The sequence below is a fragment of the Glycine soja genome, chromosome 17 (assembly GCF_004193775.1).
Source record: "Glycine soja cultivar W05 chromosome 17, ASM419377v2, whole genome shotgun sequence".
Classification (NCBI taxonomy): Eukaryota; Viridiplantae; Streptophyta; class Magnoliopsida; order Fabales; family Fabaceae; genus Glycine; species Glycine soja.
Window position 1 is genome coordinate 4,520,178 of NC_041018.1, and position 19,689 is coordinate 4,539,866.

General features: G+C 35.4%; 2 protein-coding genes and 1 pseudogene across 4 annotated transcripts; 1 reads left to right on the forward strand and 2 right to left on the reverse strand.

Moving 5' to 3' along the window:
* Positions 1-1,218: 1,218 nt before the first annotated feature.
* LOC114393076 (putative clathrin assembly protein At5g57200) lies at positions 1,219-6,494 on the forward strand. Its single transcript, XM_028354337.1, has 15 exons — positions 1,219-1,442; positions 1,584-1,653; positions 1,857-1,954; positions 2,490-2,628; positions 2,704-2,831; positions 2,934-3,026; positions 3,152-3,202; positions 3,792-3,857; positions 3,938-4,003; positions 4,131-4,211; positions 4,293-4,364; positions 4,633-4,815; positions 4,901-4,979; positions 5,442-5,554; positions 5,912-6,494. Exons 1-15 carry the CDS (start codon positions 1,353-1,355, stop codon positions 6,305-6,307), a joined length of 1,725 nt encoding a protein of 574 aa, XP_028210138.1. The 5' UTR covers positions 1,219-1,352; the 3' UTR covers positions 6,308-6,494.
* Positions 6,495-8,179: 1,685 nt separating this feature from the next.
* On the reverse strand, positions 8,180-9,098 carry LOC114392252 (annotated as a pseudogene). The gene is made up of 2 exons (XR_003662270.1): positions 8,830-9,098; positions 8,180-8,741 (listed from the first exon to the last, which is right to left on the reverse strand). The product of XR_003662270.1 is annotated as an uncharacterized LOC114392252 (transcript).
* Positions 9,099-10,089: 991 nt separating this feature from the next.
* LOC114393770 lies at positions 10,090-15,445 on the reverse strand. Of its 2 annotated transcripts, XM_028355207.1 has the most exons (5): positions 14,760-15,445; positions 13,921-14,024; positions 13,194-13,370; positions 10,569-12,598; positions 10,090-10,421 (listed from the first exon to the last, which is right to left on the reverse strand). In XM_028355207.1, the coding sequence occupies exons 1-5, from the start codon at positions 14,969-14,971 to the stop codon at positions 10,272-10,274; spliced, it is 2,673 nt and encodes an 890-aa protein (XP_028211008.1). In that variant the 5' UTR covers positions 14,972-15,445; the 3' UTR covers positions 10,090-10,271. The 2 variants fall into 2 exon arrangements, with proteins under 2 accessions (XP_028211008.1, XP_028211009.1); XM_028355208.1 differs by lacking the exons at positions 13,921-14,024; positions 14,760-15,445 and having other exon boundaries at positions 13,150-13,259.
* Positions 15,446-19,689: the final 4,244 nt, after the last annotated feature.

The following is a 19,689-nucleotide window of genomic DNA, read 5'->3' on the forward strand; positions in this document are numbered from 1 at the left end:
AAGAAGAAGAAGAAGAAAAAGGCATATGGAAAATTTGTTTTAATCAATCCGGCTTTAAGAATAGCAGTATACCACCTGGCAAAATTTTGCTTAATAGTGCTTTGGCTGGAAGAAATAAGGACCACATTGACATCAAAATATGGAAAGTTTTCGATGTAAATGAAATATAAATATGAGAAGTACAAGAAAATAATGAAAAGAAAACGATGGTTTTTCATTGGCTTGTTTCAAAATCACAAGATGCTGCTGCTGACGTGGTTTGTTTCAATTTCATGTATGTAGGAGATGATCATGATTCCGGAACAGACATGGCAGAGGAGTTTGGATATACTAGGCATGATTATTGAAATGAAATCCAATCAATAAGGATAACACAGGAGCTTATATTCTTTTTTTCTAATCAGAGCTTATTCATGTCACGTGGGCATTTGATTTTATATAATAGATTAATTAAAATATATATGTTTATTGGGTAAACGTATTTAACAGTTGATGAACATAGATTAAATTAAAATTCATATTAACAACGATTTTCTATTAATTAATAGTGTACAGAATTTTATACCAACATTGTATAGAAATTAGAATAATTCTACATCATTTTATAACATCTTTCTATTTTTTTATGAGAAGTATTGAATGCATTTTATTTTTCAAAATATTAAGCGCTTTACTATTTCATTTAATGGTTTCTTTACAAGACAATATCGGAGGATTTGTAGAAGAATTAGTAAAAAAAAATGTATATATAACATTGTTCTATAAATTTAACTCTAAAATGTTAACATGACACTCTTGCTGAGTTATGGGGCATCCTTCTCAGACTTAAAACTGGGTTGGGCTCGTGGTTGCAGACCAAACCATAATTGTTTGAACCTATTCCAGAGCGTGACTGACTCTTTGGTCTGTCTTTAGAGAGTGAGGGCAAGGTTTTTTATTTTCGTCATTGTGTCTACTCATGTAGATGGAGTGATTAATAAAAACTCTTTCTTCGACAAAAAATAAAAATATAAAATGAAAAGTCGAATGTCTATGGTTGGATCCCACGTGTAAGCACTCAAAAGAGAGAAGAGAAAAGAGTGTGGACATTTTGGTATTTTCACGCAAGACCAAACGGAACCCGCCTTTTTCTGTTTTTAATAAAAATCAAGGAACAGAATCTACACAAACTGAGGTCAATTTTAGTTAAGGCTTTAAAACCTAAAACTACCGATATACCCTTTGGTCGTTGGTTCCTTCTTCTTGTCGTTGGAAAACGACAGTGTGGCAAAGAAGAAGAAGAAGGAGGAGAAGAACATTCATTTTTTCCTCCTTCTTTTTTCTCTTTCTATCAAATTCCAATAATTTGGTGAATGGGAACGTTCCAGACCTTAAGAAAGGCCTACGGTGTTCTCAAAGACTCCACCACGGTTGGCCTAGCCAAGGTCAATAGCGAATATAAGGTAAAATTCTTTATGTTTTCATCTATCAATTTTATTTATTTATTTGTTTTTTCTAGAAATTAATCTTCTTGCTCAATTGATTTCAATTTTTCAGATTTTCTATTTTATATGTTTTCATGTTGTTCTGTTTTTCTATGTAAGGAATTGGATATTGCAATTGTGAAGGCTACGAGTCACGTAGAATATCCTCCTAAGGAACGTCATGTTAGAAGTGAGTTCTCAAATTTTGTTGAGCATATATAGATTGGAAATTAGTTTCATTGAGGCTTTGAATCATTGGTCTTCAATCCATTATGCTTTGGTTTAATTCCATCGATCTCATTGCTTGCATCGGAAGAAACTAGAAATTAGATCATTACTACCATAATGCCAAATTTTGATATTGATAACTTGTCTCTTTGCTCTTCGATGCAGAAATATTCTATGCAACTTCAGCACACCAGCCGCGGGCAGATGTAGCTTACTGCATACACACACTAGCCAAGCGGCTTTCGAAGACACGGAATTGGATAGTAAGTCCTCTTAATACCTGTTTGGATGCACTCACAGCTGCTAAACAAACACAACTCATTTTGTTTTCTTGTCCATATGATTTATGGTAAAGTGTTATGTTTTTTTAACAGCGTTGGAAAAAGATGTTGTTATGCTTGCTTTCTTCTTGAAAATGAACAAGCATGCATTAGCTTAGAAAGGGGGAATAAAAGGAAAATGGGAATGATATAATTGTCATGAATCAACTATCCTAGAAGCTGAAGTTGTTCAGTGAAAACATGTGAATGTTTTTTATATTATATATGAGATTTAAAACTACAAATTATGACTCTAATGCCTTTACAAAACAAATGGGATATGATGTGATATGTCCAGTATACAACCTTTGTGGAAAGCAACATATATTGTGAGGCTAAATAATTCTTAGGATCAGTTTATCATTGATAAAGAGAGAGGGAATGAATGGGATTTGCACACAATTTTACTCAATAACGACAATTTTTCAAAACTTTCTTGACATTGTTTGTAACTGAATAATGCCATGTCACATGACAGGTTGCCATAAAGACATTGATAGTCATTCATAGAATATTGAGAGAGGGTGATCCTACTTTCAAAGATGACCTCACAGCCTACGTGCGCAGGGGACGTTTTCTTCAAATATCTAATTTCAAAGATGACTCAAGTGCTCTAGGTAGATTAGACAGATCCTCTTGTTATCTGAATTTTCTTTCATTCATTTTATGCTTAATTAGATTTCTCTATGCAGCTTGGGACTGTTCTGCATGGGTTCGAACCTACGCACTATTTTTAGAAGAAAGGCTTGAATGTTTTAGAATCCTAAGATATGACATCGAAGCTGAGCGTTTAACAAAACCATCACCGACTATAACTCAAGTGTGTGTGTGCGCTTTGCTTTTTAATTTTATTCACGCATTAATTTTTCCATGCTAGTTTTGTTACTACTTTTAGAAAATTAGTAACTTTCAGCTTTGACAGGGACATAGCAGAACACGAATGTTGACTAGTGAAGGGCTATTGGAGCAGCTGCCTGCACTGCAGCAACTTCTATATCGCCTAATTGGTTGTGAGGTAATAATTTGTGGAGAAAACTTTGATTTGGTATCTGCATGATCCTTGTCTGTTATACCATATCTCTTGCCATTGAAATGACATCTTATTTCCCTTAACATTTAATTTTCTTTAATATCTTGCAGCCTGAAGGGTTGGCTTTACGCAATCATCTAATACAGTATGCACTGGCCTTGGTATGCTTGTTTAATTTTCTTTAATTTCACTTTTAAGTATTATCTGATAATATGTTTTGTATCAGTTGTATGACTGAATAAAATTAGACTAAAACGTTTTTTTTTTCAAAAAAAGAAAAGCTGTAACCTGTTCATGTGCAGAATTGTGAATATCATATCCTTGCAAAATGACAAACAGAGGTGAGGTCTAACCAAAGGGGTTAGTCCCCACAACATGAAAAATCAAGATTTGAATTTTCATAGGAAGTGTTTACATTTAACTTTTTGAAAATACTTTGAATTGGATTGTCTCTGAAAGAGGATACATGGGGGGGGAGGGGGGGGGGGGGGGGGGAATAGCATTGCAAAATTATATATGCAAACCAAAGAACTTTTTGATTAATATTATTTGTTCATTCATGGCAAATTATGGATTTGCTAAAATCTAATCTTAATTTTTCTTTGATAACGGCTGAAGTTAACAATTCATTAGTAATCTAATCCTAAAAAAATATTTTAACTTTTTTGTTTTCTTTTAGGAATCCATTTACTGAGCTTTGTATTATTTCTCTAACTTCATTTTACCGCTTCGGGAAATATCATCATTCAGATATTGAAAGAGAGCTTCAAAATATATTGCGCCCTCAATGATGGAATCATAAATCTTGTGGATGTGGTAACGTCTAACTTAGTTTAACAAGTAATTTTGATTACTTCACTTGAATTTGAAATTGTACTAACTAATGAAAGTTGCAGTTCTTTGATATGCCAAAATATGATGCAGTGAAGGCGTTACGTATTTATAAAAGAGCTGGCCAACAGGTTTACTATGATGCTTTCCTTCAGAGCCATTATCTTCGTTGTCCAATTTGAATTGTTTGTTGTGCTCAATGAAACTTTCCTAAAGGGGTTCATACTTGTTGAATTGATTATCATTATTATTATGCAGGCTGAAAATCTTGCTGACTTCTATGAATACTGCAAGAGATTGGACCTTGCTAGGAATTTTCAATTTCCAACCTTGAGACTGGTTCTTTCTTGCTCATTAATAAAAATATTTAATTTGATATCATATACAGTTTCTCACTGAGATCTTTCCCATAATAAACAGCCACCTGCTTCTTTTCTTGCGACGATGGAAGAATACATTAAAGAAGCACCCCTGACTGCTACTAAGAGACTGGTAAGCAAAAATGATTTACAAATTTATTCGAGAAAGCCTGTGCCTTATATGCGTTTGGTGTATGAGCTTCAAAGAACCAATATGCATCTCTTTCTAAAGTCATTGTTGCCACATCGATAGAATTGGAGAATGACCATGATAACTTATTTTTATTATTAAATTTCACTCAACAATTTGCATCTATGTTCTGATTCTAGTTATGCCATATAGCACCCGGCCTGACGTATTTGTGTGCTATGATTCGTTAATAAATGTCATGCAACATCAGGAGTATCACGAAAATGATCAATCACCTCAAAGTGAAGCAGAACCCAAAGAATCTGAAGAAGCTGAAGCAAGTGAGCAACCAGATGAAGAAGTCAACGAGGAAGAACTGGTAGATAAAGATGAAACACAACCTAAGGAAGAGGAAGCTGAACTTCCTCCTTTGATATCAACTGATGATTTGCTGGTGTGTTTTTGGTTATGTGGTAATGGTATGAATGTTTGATATGTTGGTTTGATGGAATATATAATATATTTGTCCAACTTTGCAGGGTCTAAACGAGATAAATCCAAAAGCTCAAGAACTAGAAGAAAGCAATGCTTTGGCGCTTGCAATTGTACCACCCGGCGGTAAGGCCTAGAGTAATTAATAATTAAAGACAAACTTTTATAGTGCATGCCTCTCTTGAGAATGGAGATTGGAATTTGCTTCACTAAGATATACAGTATTACATGGAGATAGCCTTCCAGAGACTCAAAGAATCACAATTTAAAAAATTATGCAATGCTTGTTAGAGTTTCCAAGCGGAAACGAGAATATATGACTTAGAAGTACATTTGGGCACTCCATAAAAAAATCGAAAACTAGTGAAGAAAACTTGTCGAATGAAGGACTGTCTTTTTCGTTTTATACCACAGCAGATAAGAGAAATTGGAGATGATATACTAGCACTCATTTCACACAGATAATATTACAAACTTGTATCAATTATTTTCTATTCAAACCTCAATCATGTCCATCATTTAACTAACCATCCTTCTTGTTTGCTACTTGATTCAATTCTAATTCCAAGAGTTTGCAATTTTATGTAGGACATTACTCAAACAATCTTGCGTTGACTAACATAAGCGGAACTTCTGGTTGGGAACTTGCACTGGTAACAACACCAAGTAACCATACAAGCCAAGCACCAGATCGCAGAATGGTTAGTTTTTACCTGCTTGTCATACTTAGTTTGAGCTCATCTGTTTATAAGAAACATGTTAATCAACATTATCATGTTACTTGCACACGCTACAGCCAATACGGCCTAAAATGACTTTTTATATGATGTTCATCTCACATATTAAGGCTATAGGTACAGTTTCACACATGTCAATTTTGTAAAGGTCTGTTACTCTGTTTGAAACTTTGAATATGGCTGTTAAATGCATATACTGCGGACAATTCTCATATAAAGAATAGCTCATACAACTTTCCATCTTAAGCATAAGGTTATGGTTTGTCCTTTAAATCTAAAAGATAACACTATTGTTCTTTTCCCCCTCTTATGTTGAGTCAGGCTGGTGGGTTTGATAAGCTATTACTAGACAGTTTGTATGAAGATGAAAATGCCAGGAGACAACTTCAACTACGAAATGCAGGCTATGGATATGAGGGAATGGATACACATAATCCATTTGATCATTATAATCAGCAGGATCCATTTGCAATGTCCAACAACATAGCGCCTCCGGCCAATGTGCAAATGGCATTCATGGCTCAGCAACAACAACAAATGATGTTCCAACAACAGCAACAATATAACACGATGATGGTCCCTTACCAGTATCCACAGACTCAATACAATCAACAAATGCCAGTAATGGGTTCTGCTAATCCATTTAGTGATCCCTTATCCGTGCCTAGCTATACTTATAGTTCCATGCATCATCAAGGAAACTACCACTTAATGTAGAGTTCAGCTTCTTTCCTACTCAATCCTCTTCTTTTCTCTCCCCCAATCCCCTGCCCAAAAAGGATGTGTTCTCTGTTATTTTAAGTAGGATAACACCAACTTTCTTTATCAAAATCTCATTCATTATTGGCCGGTGAATGTGACATGTACATTTTATTTGTAACTATCAATGATTCATTTTTCATCAGGCATGCTTGGGTACACCCTTTCAAGTTGCATTAAATGGTGCATTTTGAAAAATAAAGTTACCTGAGCGATAGTCCAAAGTTTGAAACTGAGTAATCTAGACAGAAAACATGCCTCATTGACTATTATTCCAACTGAGTAATCTAGACAGAAAACATACCTCATTGACTATTATTCCAATTGAGTATCAAGACAGAAAACAAAGCCTCATTGACTATTATTCCAAGTTTAATGATTCATTTATCTTACCAGAACAACCCTGGCAAACTAAAGTCAACTCGACTGTACAGTACTTGCAGTTCAGAACCCATTTAAAGCAACTTAAAATCAGGGTCATGTCCCACAAACCAAAATAAAAATAATGACAAGTGATCATGATAATAAGAGTAGATTAAAATGTAAAAACAAACTGAAACAAAATTTGGGGTGTTTGGTTTGGTTGTTTTTTGTTTTCATTTTCACTGAAAATGGAAAATAGTGATGAAAATGTGTTTGGTTGAATTTCTGTTTTCATTTTTAGTGAAAATATTTTCCCAAACAAACCAAAAACTAAAAACAATAAAATCTCATTTTCAGTGTTTTCGGTTGAAACCAGAAATCTCATTTTGGATAAAATGAAAACGCGGTGACAAGGAATGTAATTTTAAGCAAATCTAAAAATACATTTCCTTTTGGAAACACATTTTCAATGTTTTTATTTTTTGAAAGTAGAAAACAAGAAGTCAAACTAAATATGTTTTCAGAATTCTAATCTTTTGAAAATGAAAACAATTTTCAGAAAATGAAAACAGAAAATAAAAATGCAAACCAAACACACCCTTAAAAAACCAAACTTATTCTATCTCTTTCCTCCGAGAAAGCATGATCTAAAATTCAATATTAATACTTTAGGATCCTGCATGAATGTATGTGTATGAATTTTTCAAGTTGAATTTTTTGTTTAGATTTCACGCTAGACTCTTTCCACAATACCAAATGCCCCTCCAGTCAAATACAAGAACGCTTGACCAAGATCTATTAGTTACATTTAAAATCTCTTTTGAATATAACTCGCACATCTTAAGACTTATCATGGTGAGTTCATGCCAAAAAAGAACTGTATCTCTCTTTTCAATTAGAATAATGTTATTTGTATGACATATTTTACAACAATTGAAAGAGAAATATGCAATGTGAAGGAGAGATAGAGACAAAAAATATTGTTGAATAAATTGTTGGATCAATAATGCAACACATTCAATTATAACAAGAGAGAATCCAAATCCTGAATCATACTAGAGCATTTGATAAATAGTCTCTAGCAAGGCGAGGCAAATTTATAATTCTTGCTGAGTCTACTCAAACAAACTATATCTTCAAAACTTTAGCACTGCTTTTCTTCTCGTATTATTTGAATAGGTCTATGAATAACCTATCACATTTCTTGAGATAAACATAAATCACTCCTTTTCCCTCTTTCGGCAAAAGAACTAGTTCACGTACAATGGCAACAACATGCATCTTAGCTTATATGGTTGCATGCTCTGAGCCTTTCAATGGGAAATCAATGCTTTAATTATAGAACTTAATAGAAACTACACAGTGCTAAAATAGTAAAAATTCAAGAAACTTAGGGACAGCGCTAAAAACTTGTTCCCCCCTATCAAGTCTACTACAGTTATATGTACATGAACAGAGAGATATTCATTGAATTGAGCAGATGTTTGGTCGTTCAGAGGAATGCTCAAAGAAGCTTTTTGCTTTATTAGTTACACAAATATATACATGATACATCACCCAATGTAAAAGGTTCAACATACCAACATGGACAATATTATTCTACACACATTGGTTATTTTTGAAGTGCTTGGTCACCAACCAAATTATATACAAATAACATTTGAGACCAAAAAACGTGAGAATGGCTAATCCAAAAGCAACCAATGGTTAACCTGTGCAGGAATTCTCATTTTCATGCACTGTCTTCTATGCAAGCAAGCTTCTTGATCTTCAAATAGTTTAGTTCCCTCTCATTGAGTTAAGGTTGCAACCCTGAAAATTATACATAGTTTGAGCTCAGCAAGGCATGTGCTTTAAGTCGAATCCAAAGACAATTCTGAAATGATATCAACACACACAAACACTTAGCATGATGATCATCCTTCCTCATCTTCAGAGAGAGCAAGGTTTTGAGTGGGTGACATAACCTTGAGTTGCACAGTAACCTCTGTCCCTCGTGGGGTGGCAATAGCATTCCCAGATTCGTCGTCTAACATGCAATAGTGAACAATAAAGAATGAATTGTTTGTTAACGAATAAACAATGGGGTTGAGAGAAACAAGCAAAAGAAGAAAGACCTTGTTGAAGGAAGAAGGGATGAGAGGGGATGGAGAATTTGTGAAGGAGAGGGGAAGGAGGAGGTGGGACCCAGAAGGAGGAACCGGGGAGGAAGGGAAGCCAATCGGGTGTGGCCTTCTTCACCATAAGACGGTGGACGTGATCCTCCAACAGCCTCACTCCGTCGATCTCCACCCACTATCACGCCCTTAGCCGATTCGGAATGACGGAGTAGCTAGGTCTTGGTCTTCTTCGAGATGAATCTGGCCATCATATGGGACCAAACCAGATGCGCTTCTTCCTTTTCAATACAGATTTTTACAGAGGGATATCATTATATTTTACAACTTCATGGCCTCGGATCAATATCATGCTATTCAAAAAATTGAATTAATATTTTTTCTATAGATTATTTATTTAATATTAGTACTTCTTTTGAAACTTTTAATTTTTTAATTTTATATTTAAATATTTAAAAACTAATATTTTAGTCCTACCTGTAAGATAAATATTTATTTTATATAATTAGATGTTATAGTAAATTGCATTCAGAAAAAGGTGTTATAATAAATACATATTTTAAACATATAAACTATATTGTAAATTTATAATCAACAAATAGAATTTAAAATACATATATATATATATATATATAATAAAATATAATAATAGATGTTTTTATTGATAAAGATTAAAAAATAATATTTTTACATTTACTTTCCGTATGAAAAAATATAAATTAACTATTAATTTAATATGATGTATCAAAATTTAAATTTGTAAATATAATTTTTATTATTAACAAATGACCAAATTAAGATTTGACTAAAATTAATCATTAATTTTGAATAATTTTTTTATAAGTTAATTTTGAATAAAATAAAACATGAGGTACTTAATGTATAAAAATAAATAAATCAAACGGCACGATAAAATAGAAATTTAAAAAAGTTCATTCTCTTAAAATAAACAGCTAATCGTCTTTACGCTTTATATTTTTTCTTACAAAGAAATAAGATATACCCCTATTGAGTCTACAGAACAAAAATCTCAACGTTATCAAACATGTGTTTTATTCATTTTATACATTTAAATTTCGAGGGTATAACTAGAAACGGATGAAGGTGATGGAAATTATGGAATGGTGGAAAAAAAATATAAAATTCACGTATCTAAACATGAACACATTATGGTCCGGGACTGCTTTTGCAACGCTGTTCTAAAATGCAAACCAAGGTATGCAATGCAAATGCAATCAAGCAAAATTTAAATCATAAACAGAAATGAATCATCATAATTTATTTCATGATAAATCGAATATTTGTATTTACACATTCATCTCTGCAAAACTATGGTATTCATGACATGAGGTATGGAAGTGAAGCCGAAGAAACTCATTTTATTGCCACTAAAGAATTGTAATTACAAAATATATACAGGACACATCAATGTAAGATTTGGCTCACATCTCAGACAAAAGATTGCTAATTTTGCGGAGCTCCTTGAGAGCTGACATGGCATTAACCTGCGCTTTACCAACCACAACAATTTTAGACATGTTATCTAATGATGCTTCTTGGCTCCTGTCTTGTTGGAAAGCACACTCAATCACCTGCCACACAAAAACAAGTTCTTAGGATAACATGTTTGAAACAGCTCATGTAAATAAAACTGTTTTTTTTTTTAATCTTCAGATTGTAACTTCAGTTTACTCACTAACTTGTCATTGAATGAGTGTGACAATCAAAAAGAAGTTTACCTGGATATGCTCAAGCATTGACTGCCCAATATTCCTCATACTGCCCATCACAGTCTGATCTGTAGATTCCCCTTTGCAACTAACAGAACTACAATGTCCATTGGCTGTAGAAGAGGGTATTATGTTTCTTTGATTATTACAATTGTTGGCTGTAGAAGAGGGTATTATGTTACTTTGGTTATTACAACAGTTGGCTGTAGAAGAGGGTATTGTGTTACTTTGATTATTACAATTGTGGGCTGTAGAAGAGGGTACTGTGTTACTTTGACTATTACAATTGTTGGCTGTAGAAGAGGGTGTTGTGTTACTTTGGTTGCTACAATTGTTGGCAGGTTTTACAGCCTCATAAGCATCACCTCCTTTCTCTGACATAAACTCGCCATTATTCCGCCCAAACTTCCATAGCCACTGGAATTTGTTCAATTTTCTCTCCTTAGAATTTGTGGTTGAATTCCCTGCAGAATTATTAATATTATTTCTCCCTGGTGTCTGAGGTCCTTTCTCAGGATGATCAGAGATTGGAAGAGGTGAATCAATGGGACTACTAAGTGAAGTTTCATTAGTTATATCCAGGGATAAATTAGACCCAACACTTCTTTTCTCGGAGTCATTTTTGTGATCAATGGTCTCATTGGTAGGACTAGCTGGGCAAGAAATAACAGGTGAGTTTTCCTCACTACTTGTGTTTTGACTTTGACATCTATCTTCAGGAGAATAGTTGTTGCTGCCTTCAGAGCCATCTTCCCCTTGCTCCTCTTCAACTGTGGCAGACAGATCATCATGACAAGAGAGTTTTTCAGTATCTTCCTCGAAGCCAAGTTCCTTAGAAAGATCTTCTAACAAACATCGCCTAACCGGTGACTTGGATTCCTTTTTACCACTCTTAATCCTTGATGAAGAGGGGTCAGATTCCGTTCTTTTCAAACTGAACTTTACCTTTTCTGTCCATCCCTTCTTCCGAGTAGGAACCTGTTTTTCTACTCCATCTTGTTTGAGTTCTTCAGCCTTGTGGACCACTCTCCACTTTTCTTCCCAGTAGCTATCAGGTACCAAATTCAGAGGAGTTTTTGGTGAAATTGATTCAGATGAAAGGGTGCGAGATCTTGCAATAGCTGATTTACCCTGGTTATGATACTCGACAAATAAAGGCATTGAGGATGAAATCTCAGTACTTAATGCAAGAGCCAGCAAGGATTTAGCTTTCTCTATTAGTTTTTCAACGTTAATGTTCTCAGGGAAGTTTAATAATCTCTGGAGACAGGTTGTAGGATTTTCAGCTGCAAGTAACGAAGATCTTATATGAAGCATCATTGCTACAGCCATAGCTGAGATAAATGCTCCGCGAGACGAATTGAAGATCCTAAAACCAGAGTCTGCATTGTCCTCTGCATGTTTTTCCAATTTACTATTATCTGATGAAAAGATTTCATCCCAGATTATCAAGAGGTTGCTGAGTGAAAATTCCCGTCCAAATAAAACTCGCAACCAGCGGAGAGCAAAGTACTGGGGTTCAACCCCGAGATCAACGAGATGGCCATGCAAAGATGAATCCACATGAGACAACAAATGATACAATGCAGCAGAAGCTTCAATTACAGGAGGCAAGCCAGTATGGGACCCAGGCAAAGGGGAATAAGAGAAGAAATCAGCCATTGCAATTGAACCACGTGCCCCATTCATTAAAGCATCAAACATACAGTAAGCATCATGTTCAATGAACTTGTCAGATAAAACCACACCCAGTTCACCTTCAGCCCCATAAGCGTCACTTAGCAATACAATGTTCTGTATCTTAGGATCAAGCTCATCAAGACTCTTGATTTTCGTTGCATTTCCATTGGAGTTGATTTCATCCTCCATCAAGTCTGAAGATTTTCTAAAATCAAAGCTGTAAGAAAGATCATTCTCTTGACAAAAGAGGTCATCAAATCTGTCTGTGAAGTGATCTTCATAAAGCTTTCGAACTTCCGAAAGACACCCCACATCAAATTGGAGAACAAAAAGCACCGGAGCAAGTAATTCATGCATTCCTACAAAATAAATTAATGAAAGAAGCACAATAATATCATATCAGCAATTTGCATCACATACAACTAAATCAAGTTATATGGGAACCTGGAAGTCAAACTAAGGGAATTTATAATTTACCAAGTAACAGGTTTCCTACAATTTAATCAATGGATCTCGCAACAAGGAAGACAATGTTCAGTAATCATACATGCAGATAATGGAACAGTAATGAGTAATCAATGCAAATGTAATTACAAACTCGTTGGCTGTAAAGAGTATTTTTGATAGATATAGTCATTAATTCCCATTGTTCATGCCCGGAGAACATGAGATTGGCTATGAGCAAAACATATGATGTGCCTTTTTGTGATTGGTAAAGTTTTCATTCAATTGTATGAGCTATGGTTAATTATACAAGGGAAAATGAGACACCCATGATAAATAGGAAAGCTTAGTTGAACTAAAGATGAGTGTACTGTAAGCATAGTTTCTTATATGGAGTTGGAAGGAAAAATAAGACAACCGTCCCAAAATGAGAAAACATGTTTGAGACAAATGTAAATTCACTTACATTCAACATATTGTCCGCAAATGTTGCTAGACAGAGCAATTTACCTTGTCTATAACCACACTCTGGGTGTCTGAGACACCATAGTAATAAAATTCGTCTCAATATGCCTTGGCATCCTGGTGTCTGGAAATAGTTGCCATGTTCTGGGTATAAACGTGATAAATCCTGATCAACCATCTTCTCCATCTCTGCATTGCGAAAAAAGCGACTCCATGTACTGTCTGCATATAGAGGTCAAAATTGTCAACACAGATAGAGTTCAATGGCAAGAGACAGCAAGGGTTAGATAGACTACCTAGAAATCTATGGATATCAGTAATAAGTATTTCAAGGCTTTGAGGCAACATTATGACAAAAAATGCAACAATTTACTTGCTTGTCTTTTTTATCTGCTTCCTCTTCACCTCAACAGTTTGTTGATTGCCATTATTTCTTTGCTTAACCTTTTCATGGGTTTGGTTGCCACTAAATGAACAGGGAGCATTGCTATATTCCTTTAGGGAAAATACATATATTTACAAAATCTTGGAAAATAGCACTAGATATATAATCTGTCAACAAATAAAAGGATACCAAAGGATGATGCTCTTGTTAAACCAATAGGTGGAAGGAAATATTGCGCATTAACATTCAAGATATCTAACTTGCTCTCTACTATTTAAAAGAAATTTATGAAAGTATATTGGCTACATCAGGGATCTGGAACCAGATATAGATTTATCTACAAGTAAAGTGCCAGAATGGAGTGTGAGAAAATATGCTCAGGTTTACCTGGATTTTGTGAAAGTGGGTTGTCCATGACAAGATTGGGTGAACTACTCCCATCCTTTGGCATATGAGGATCAACAAGGAGGCGCCCTCTCAAACTAGCATACCTGACAAGATTATAAACAGTCCGTGTTAAATAAGAAACACCACAAAAAAAACTGTTTTTAGCTGAACAAATATGCAATTGTTTTTAATGCACAATTATGATAAACACCAAGAAACAGGTGGATCTAACAACTCAGTCCTGGCAACTCTACACATGACGTGTAAGTTGTAGCAGCAGGCAATTGCCAAATCCATATCCAGAATCCATAATTTATGCAAATAACCCTTAATGCGAAACCAAGAAACAGCTTATTTTTCTTTTCATTTCAGCCAACGAAACAATACTTTGATATAAGATGATATTGGCCTGACAGGAGGAACAAAAAAGAAATATAATCGATTATAACGGAATGAATTCATCCAAACACATACGTAAGCATTCTCAATTGAAAATTGCCAAAATTTCCTGTATTTTCTGTATGATTGTATCCACATTATCCCAAAAAATAAAAAATTTCCCTTGTTATATTGAGAGTTGAAGGGGGGGGGGGGGGGGGGGGAATTACACACAACCAAAAACAGCTAGTACATTATATCGTTAAGCTTACCATTAATACCTAGGAAGTAATATAACTTTGGCTGGAACTCTCAAATTGGCACCGAATTTGAGGAATAGGATTATAGAAACAACACAAATTGAAATTAAACCCAAGAAAACAATGAAACGTAATTACATCCTCATAAAAACTATATAAAAAAAAACTAATAAGGTACCATGATTATTAAACTGGCCTCACCTCCTTCTAGAATTAGCGGTGGCACGACGAAGATCATCAATGGAAGAAGAAGAAGAAGAAGGTAACACCCCAAGATTTATACGCCACTGCAAACCTCTAAGATCCCCGAATCGCCGACTCTCCGGCGCCGATCCCGGAGAAGCGGCGTCGGAGCTAAAAGATGGCACCAACGAGGATTCCGGCAATGGCGGTTCCATCTGAGCCGGCGGCATGATTATCCGGCAACCCCTCACCTACCCAGATGCTCAAAACCAACGATATTCCAGGAAAAAAAAATGCGAGCTTTGCAGAAAAATCAATGAAAATTGTCCCAATTTCTGAAGCGGGGCTCCTAAAAAACGTAATAATTTAACTGAATTGCAATCTGGGAAAGCGAAAAATTGGAAATTTTCAGCCACGCAAGGTGATTGAAGGGAAAAGGGTAAAATAGGGGATGAGTGGGCACTGAGCAGAGAAGGAAATGATTGGAAGAGTTGGAATGTTGGTTTTACTGATTCTCTGTCTTTCTTTCTTCCTTCATTCCTTTGTGGAAAGAAAAAGAAAGGAAAGAGAGAGAGAATAGGAAGTTTTTTGTCCAAGGGAATGAAATGAAATGGGAATAAACAAAGAAGGAAAAGTGAATGGTGTATGTGTGTTGGGGAGTAAGTTGTGATGGAGGGTAAATTGAGCTGTACATTTTCATTTTCTTCTCTCTGAATTGATCATTCTGATAAGTTTTTGTTATATATTGTTTTTACATAGAAAAAAAGATAATGGATGAATGTTGTAATGTTTACTTGTTTAGAATATAAATTTGTATCCTTTAAAAAAAATACATATATAAATTTGTAAGCGTTTATAATTCAGTTTGTACTAACTCGTCTTTTAGACGAAATCTTTAATATTAAAGGTTTCTTAATAAATAGGTATAACTCAGTTTATTAAACAATATGAATTAAATATTGTAAATTTTGTAATATTATTTTTTAGAGTTAATCCGACCATAAGTAAGATTTAAAATAATTTTTTTTAAAATAGTTTACTTTAAATAAGAAAATTATATATTTAATCTTTTTATCAACGTGACTTTTTTATAATAAATGTGATATTTTAAAAATGATTTAAGACTTTGTGTTTTACTTTAAAATTGGATTGATGATGAAAATTTAAATAATTGATATAAGTTTATAAATTCAAAATTCAAGAAATGGTATAAATTCAAAATTTATTTGTAATTATTGTATTAAAAATTCACCATCCGCCCATCTCTGGAGTAGTTTCAATTTTTTTAATAAAAGTAAGAGGTAAATTTTTATATATTATTGATATATAAAGTTTAGTCAATCAATAAAAAAATATGATAAGTATAACTTTTGATATAATTATTATGTATAATACTGGTATAAAATATTATTGTATATTTTTTATAATCAAGAGAGATAATGTAAAATAAAATTATTAATATGATAAAAATAAATAATAAATGAATATGGTATATAATGTACCAATGAGCAAAAGTATGGAACCTTGTAGGGTATATTCTTTTTGGGTGCTCTTAAATGCTTCGAGTTGTTATTGTTACGCGGCTTACGCCTTTCATCAGTTTACTGCAGCATGGAAAGAAAGAGAGAAAGAGACAGAAAGTGGTAAGGGCCAAATTCAATAAACGAAAATGATGAAAAATAAGAAAAAAAACATTAGTATAATTTCATTTTCTAATACTCCTTCAGACATTCTCTTTCCAAATCTCTTTATTTAATACGTAGTTCGTTTGTTTTGGCTAGCAATATTTATTTCACGATTGTAGCATGAGTAGTTGAGTACTACTTTCACCAAAACAAACACATAGCATCATCGGTCGTGATTATACCACTCATTGATTATGAAAATTTATACACACAAACAGGAACTTTATTTGACTAGGAAAAGAGTTGGCCTGACCCATATTCTTTTTTGTTTTTAATTTCCTTCACTTCACTTGCCGCTCATTGATGATCAATTTTGAGTTTTGACCCAAACTGGAATATAATCAAAACATAGAAAATCAGAAGATTTTCCACCTCCTACAACATGAAAAAGCGAAAAACCTTTGGAGCGGCGATATCAATTAAAGAGCCACTTATTTGAAGAAAAAACAAATTGTGAAGTGAGCTAGTTCAGGCAATTTGCATAAAGTCTTGTATGTTTAACCATTTATTTTATTTTGTCATCATGCAAAGCCCACTAATTAGACATGTTCAAGCGTACAATTTTGCATTGGAATGATGGTGCTATTCCCAAGTTTTTTTTATATATCTTCATCTAACCTCTTACACATCCTTTGTCTCTGGTATATATTATTGGAGAGATATATAGTGTATGTTATTTTTTGTAAAACATTGTTGAAGTGATTCCTAACTTGAATTCTTGATTCCGGTGCCACTCACCACGTGTGTTTAAGCCGAAGTTGATTTCCAGATAAATTTATCCAAAAGTATCTCAGTTTGGTAACATCTAACCGAACAAACTGACGAATTTGAACAAACAGCCAAGTGAATACTTCCATGATGCTACTTTCACTCTTCCCATGTGCTAGCTGGGCGTAAGGGTTTAATTTGTCTGTTAAAATATCTACATTCTACACTTGTCAAACTATATATGTGCATGTGTATATTTGTACCTCTCAAGTTATGGTGGTTTGTGTTTATTGATTAATTGTTCAATGGTTTTGGGTTGAAATTTACCATTCATAGTTTTCTCCTTTTCATTACATGCCTCATTTAATCGGTTTGTCTTTTCCTGGTTGGGGATATTTGATCAAGGAGCATCCAATAATATGTTCAATAACTTTTTTTTAAAAAAAAAAATATTGCAATAATCTTCATGTCCCAAAATAGTGGTTTCCAAAGAATATCGCAAGTGATATTAGGGACACACATTTTGGCCATTGAATGAGGTGAGACATTCAATTCAACCCATGTCGTCTGTTCCAAACTTAATAAGATGTGGTAGAACCTGGCCAGAAAACATGGTATGTGTTCGTGTATGAAAATGCATATAAAGGAAAATATTTTCATACTCGAAGTTGTATCAATCAACTTGTCAATTCAATGTTCCTTGTACATTTTTTTATCTCTTGAATTCTTAAATTAGAAAAATCCTGGTAGCAATAACCAAAGCATAGGAAGTAACAGACCCAACTGGATAAAGGCCAGACCAGCATGCATACCTTAGTGAATTCGTGGAATGAATGGGCCTCTAACACTGATTGACTTTGCTGGCTTTGCTTCACCACTACTTTGCTTGTAGTTTGTTAGGAATTGGTTTGTAACCACCTATAGAGAATTCCAGAACAATTAGATATTTTCATTTTCTGTAACTAACTGTTGTTAGGCAGTTAGAAAATCATCTATAAATGTAATAGTGCAGCAATGAATAAAGGCAAAGAAGAAATTACTCATCTTAGTATTATTAGAATTGGCTTAGAGCAATCTACCAAGTGGTCTGACCTGCCAGCCATCATGTCTGACCATAATATGCGCCTCTCCGCCACCGAACGTCTAGAGGAGGCGGTGTCGCGACTCACCCAGAACCAAGCCACCCTCACCCAATCCCATTTCGCCATGAATGAAAAGCTTGAATCTATTCTGGATCGTCTTGCCGCCATGACCATTGTTCCCCCTTCCCCAGCCCAACCACCTCCGACCCCACACCATCACCCTCAGCTAAAATTGGAAGTATCGAGGTTCGACGAACAATACCCCCTGGGGTGGATATTCAAGATCTCTCAGTTCTTAGACTACCAGGGGGTGCCAGAACCAGAGCGCCTCACGGTTGTTTCCTTCTACATGGAAGGACCAGCACTTTGCTGGTATCAATGGATGACCTGCAATGGGTTTTTGTCCACATGGTCCGCCATGATTCAAGCATTGGAGTCTCGATTTGCACCTTCCTACTACGATGATCCCCACGATGCCTTTTTCAAACTCCAACAGCGCAGCCCCATCAACGATTATTTGATGGAGTTCGAACACCTTGCCAATCGCGTCGTTGGTCTTGCCCCACCATTCCTCCTCAGTTGCTTCATCTCAGGGCTCAACCCAGATTTGCGTCGCGAGGTCCAGGCACTCCAGCCCATGTCGTTACCGCAGGCGGTGGCCCTCGCTAAGCTTCAAGAGGATAAGCTTAACAACCGTTGTAAGAGTTCGTGGACCATGTCGTCGACCTTTACCCCTTCTGCCAGTCAACCTTCCTCGCACCCTCCTCCTCGCACTTCTATTTGGCGCTTATCTTCGGAGGAACTGGCGTCGCGCCGCGACAAGGATCTTTGTTACCATTTCGAAGACAAATGGTCACAGGGCCATCGCTGTAAGCCTCATCTTCAGTTGTTTATTGTCGAAGACGACAAGGATTTTTTCGACGACAGTCCTTCTTCGGAAACGCCTTTGTCCCCCACAAGTACTTCCACCACGTCACCAACCCCACAGCTCAGCCTTCATGCTCTCGCGGGAATGTAGGTGCCGGAGACATTCTGCGTGTATGGAACCATCAACCACCATCGTGTCGTGGCCCTCTGTTCCTCATTACTTACAAGGATCTTGCTCGGTGGAAGCTGTCGACACACTCCTATCTGATCATACCAACATTCGTAATACTCTGCATCGATGTCTGCTCAAGGCAAAGGCCAGTATGAAGTGCTCTACAGACGCTCATCGTTGAGACGTCCAATACTCTTTCGGTGATTGGGTCAACGTTCGCTTGAGGCCCTACCGCCAAACTTTAGTGACCAGCCAGTATCACAAACTCTCTAAGCGATATTTTGGTCCTTTCCAAATCATTGAACTTATTGGAGCAGTAGCTTACCGCCTACAAATTCTGAAGACTGCCAAAATCCATCTGGTGTTCCATGTCTCGTTGCTCAAGCCGCATCAGGGTCCACCACCCATTACTTCAGGTACTTTACCAACCATGG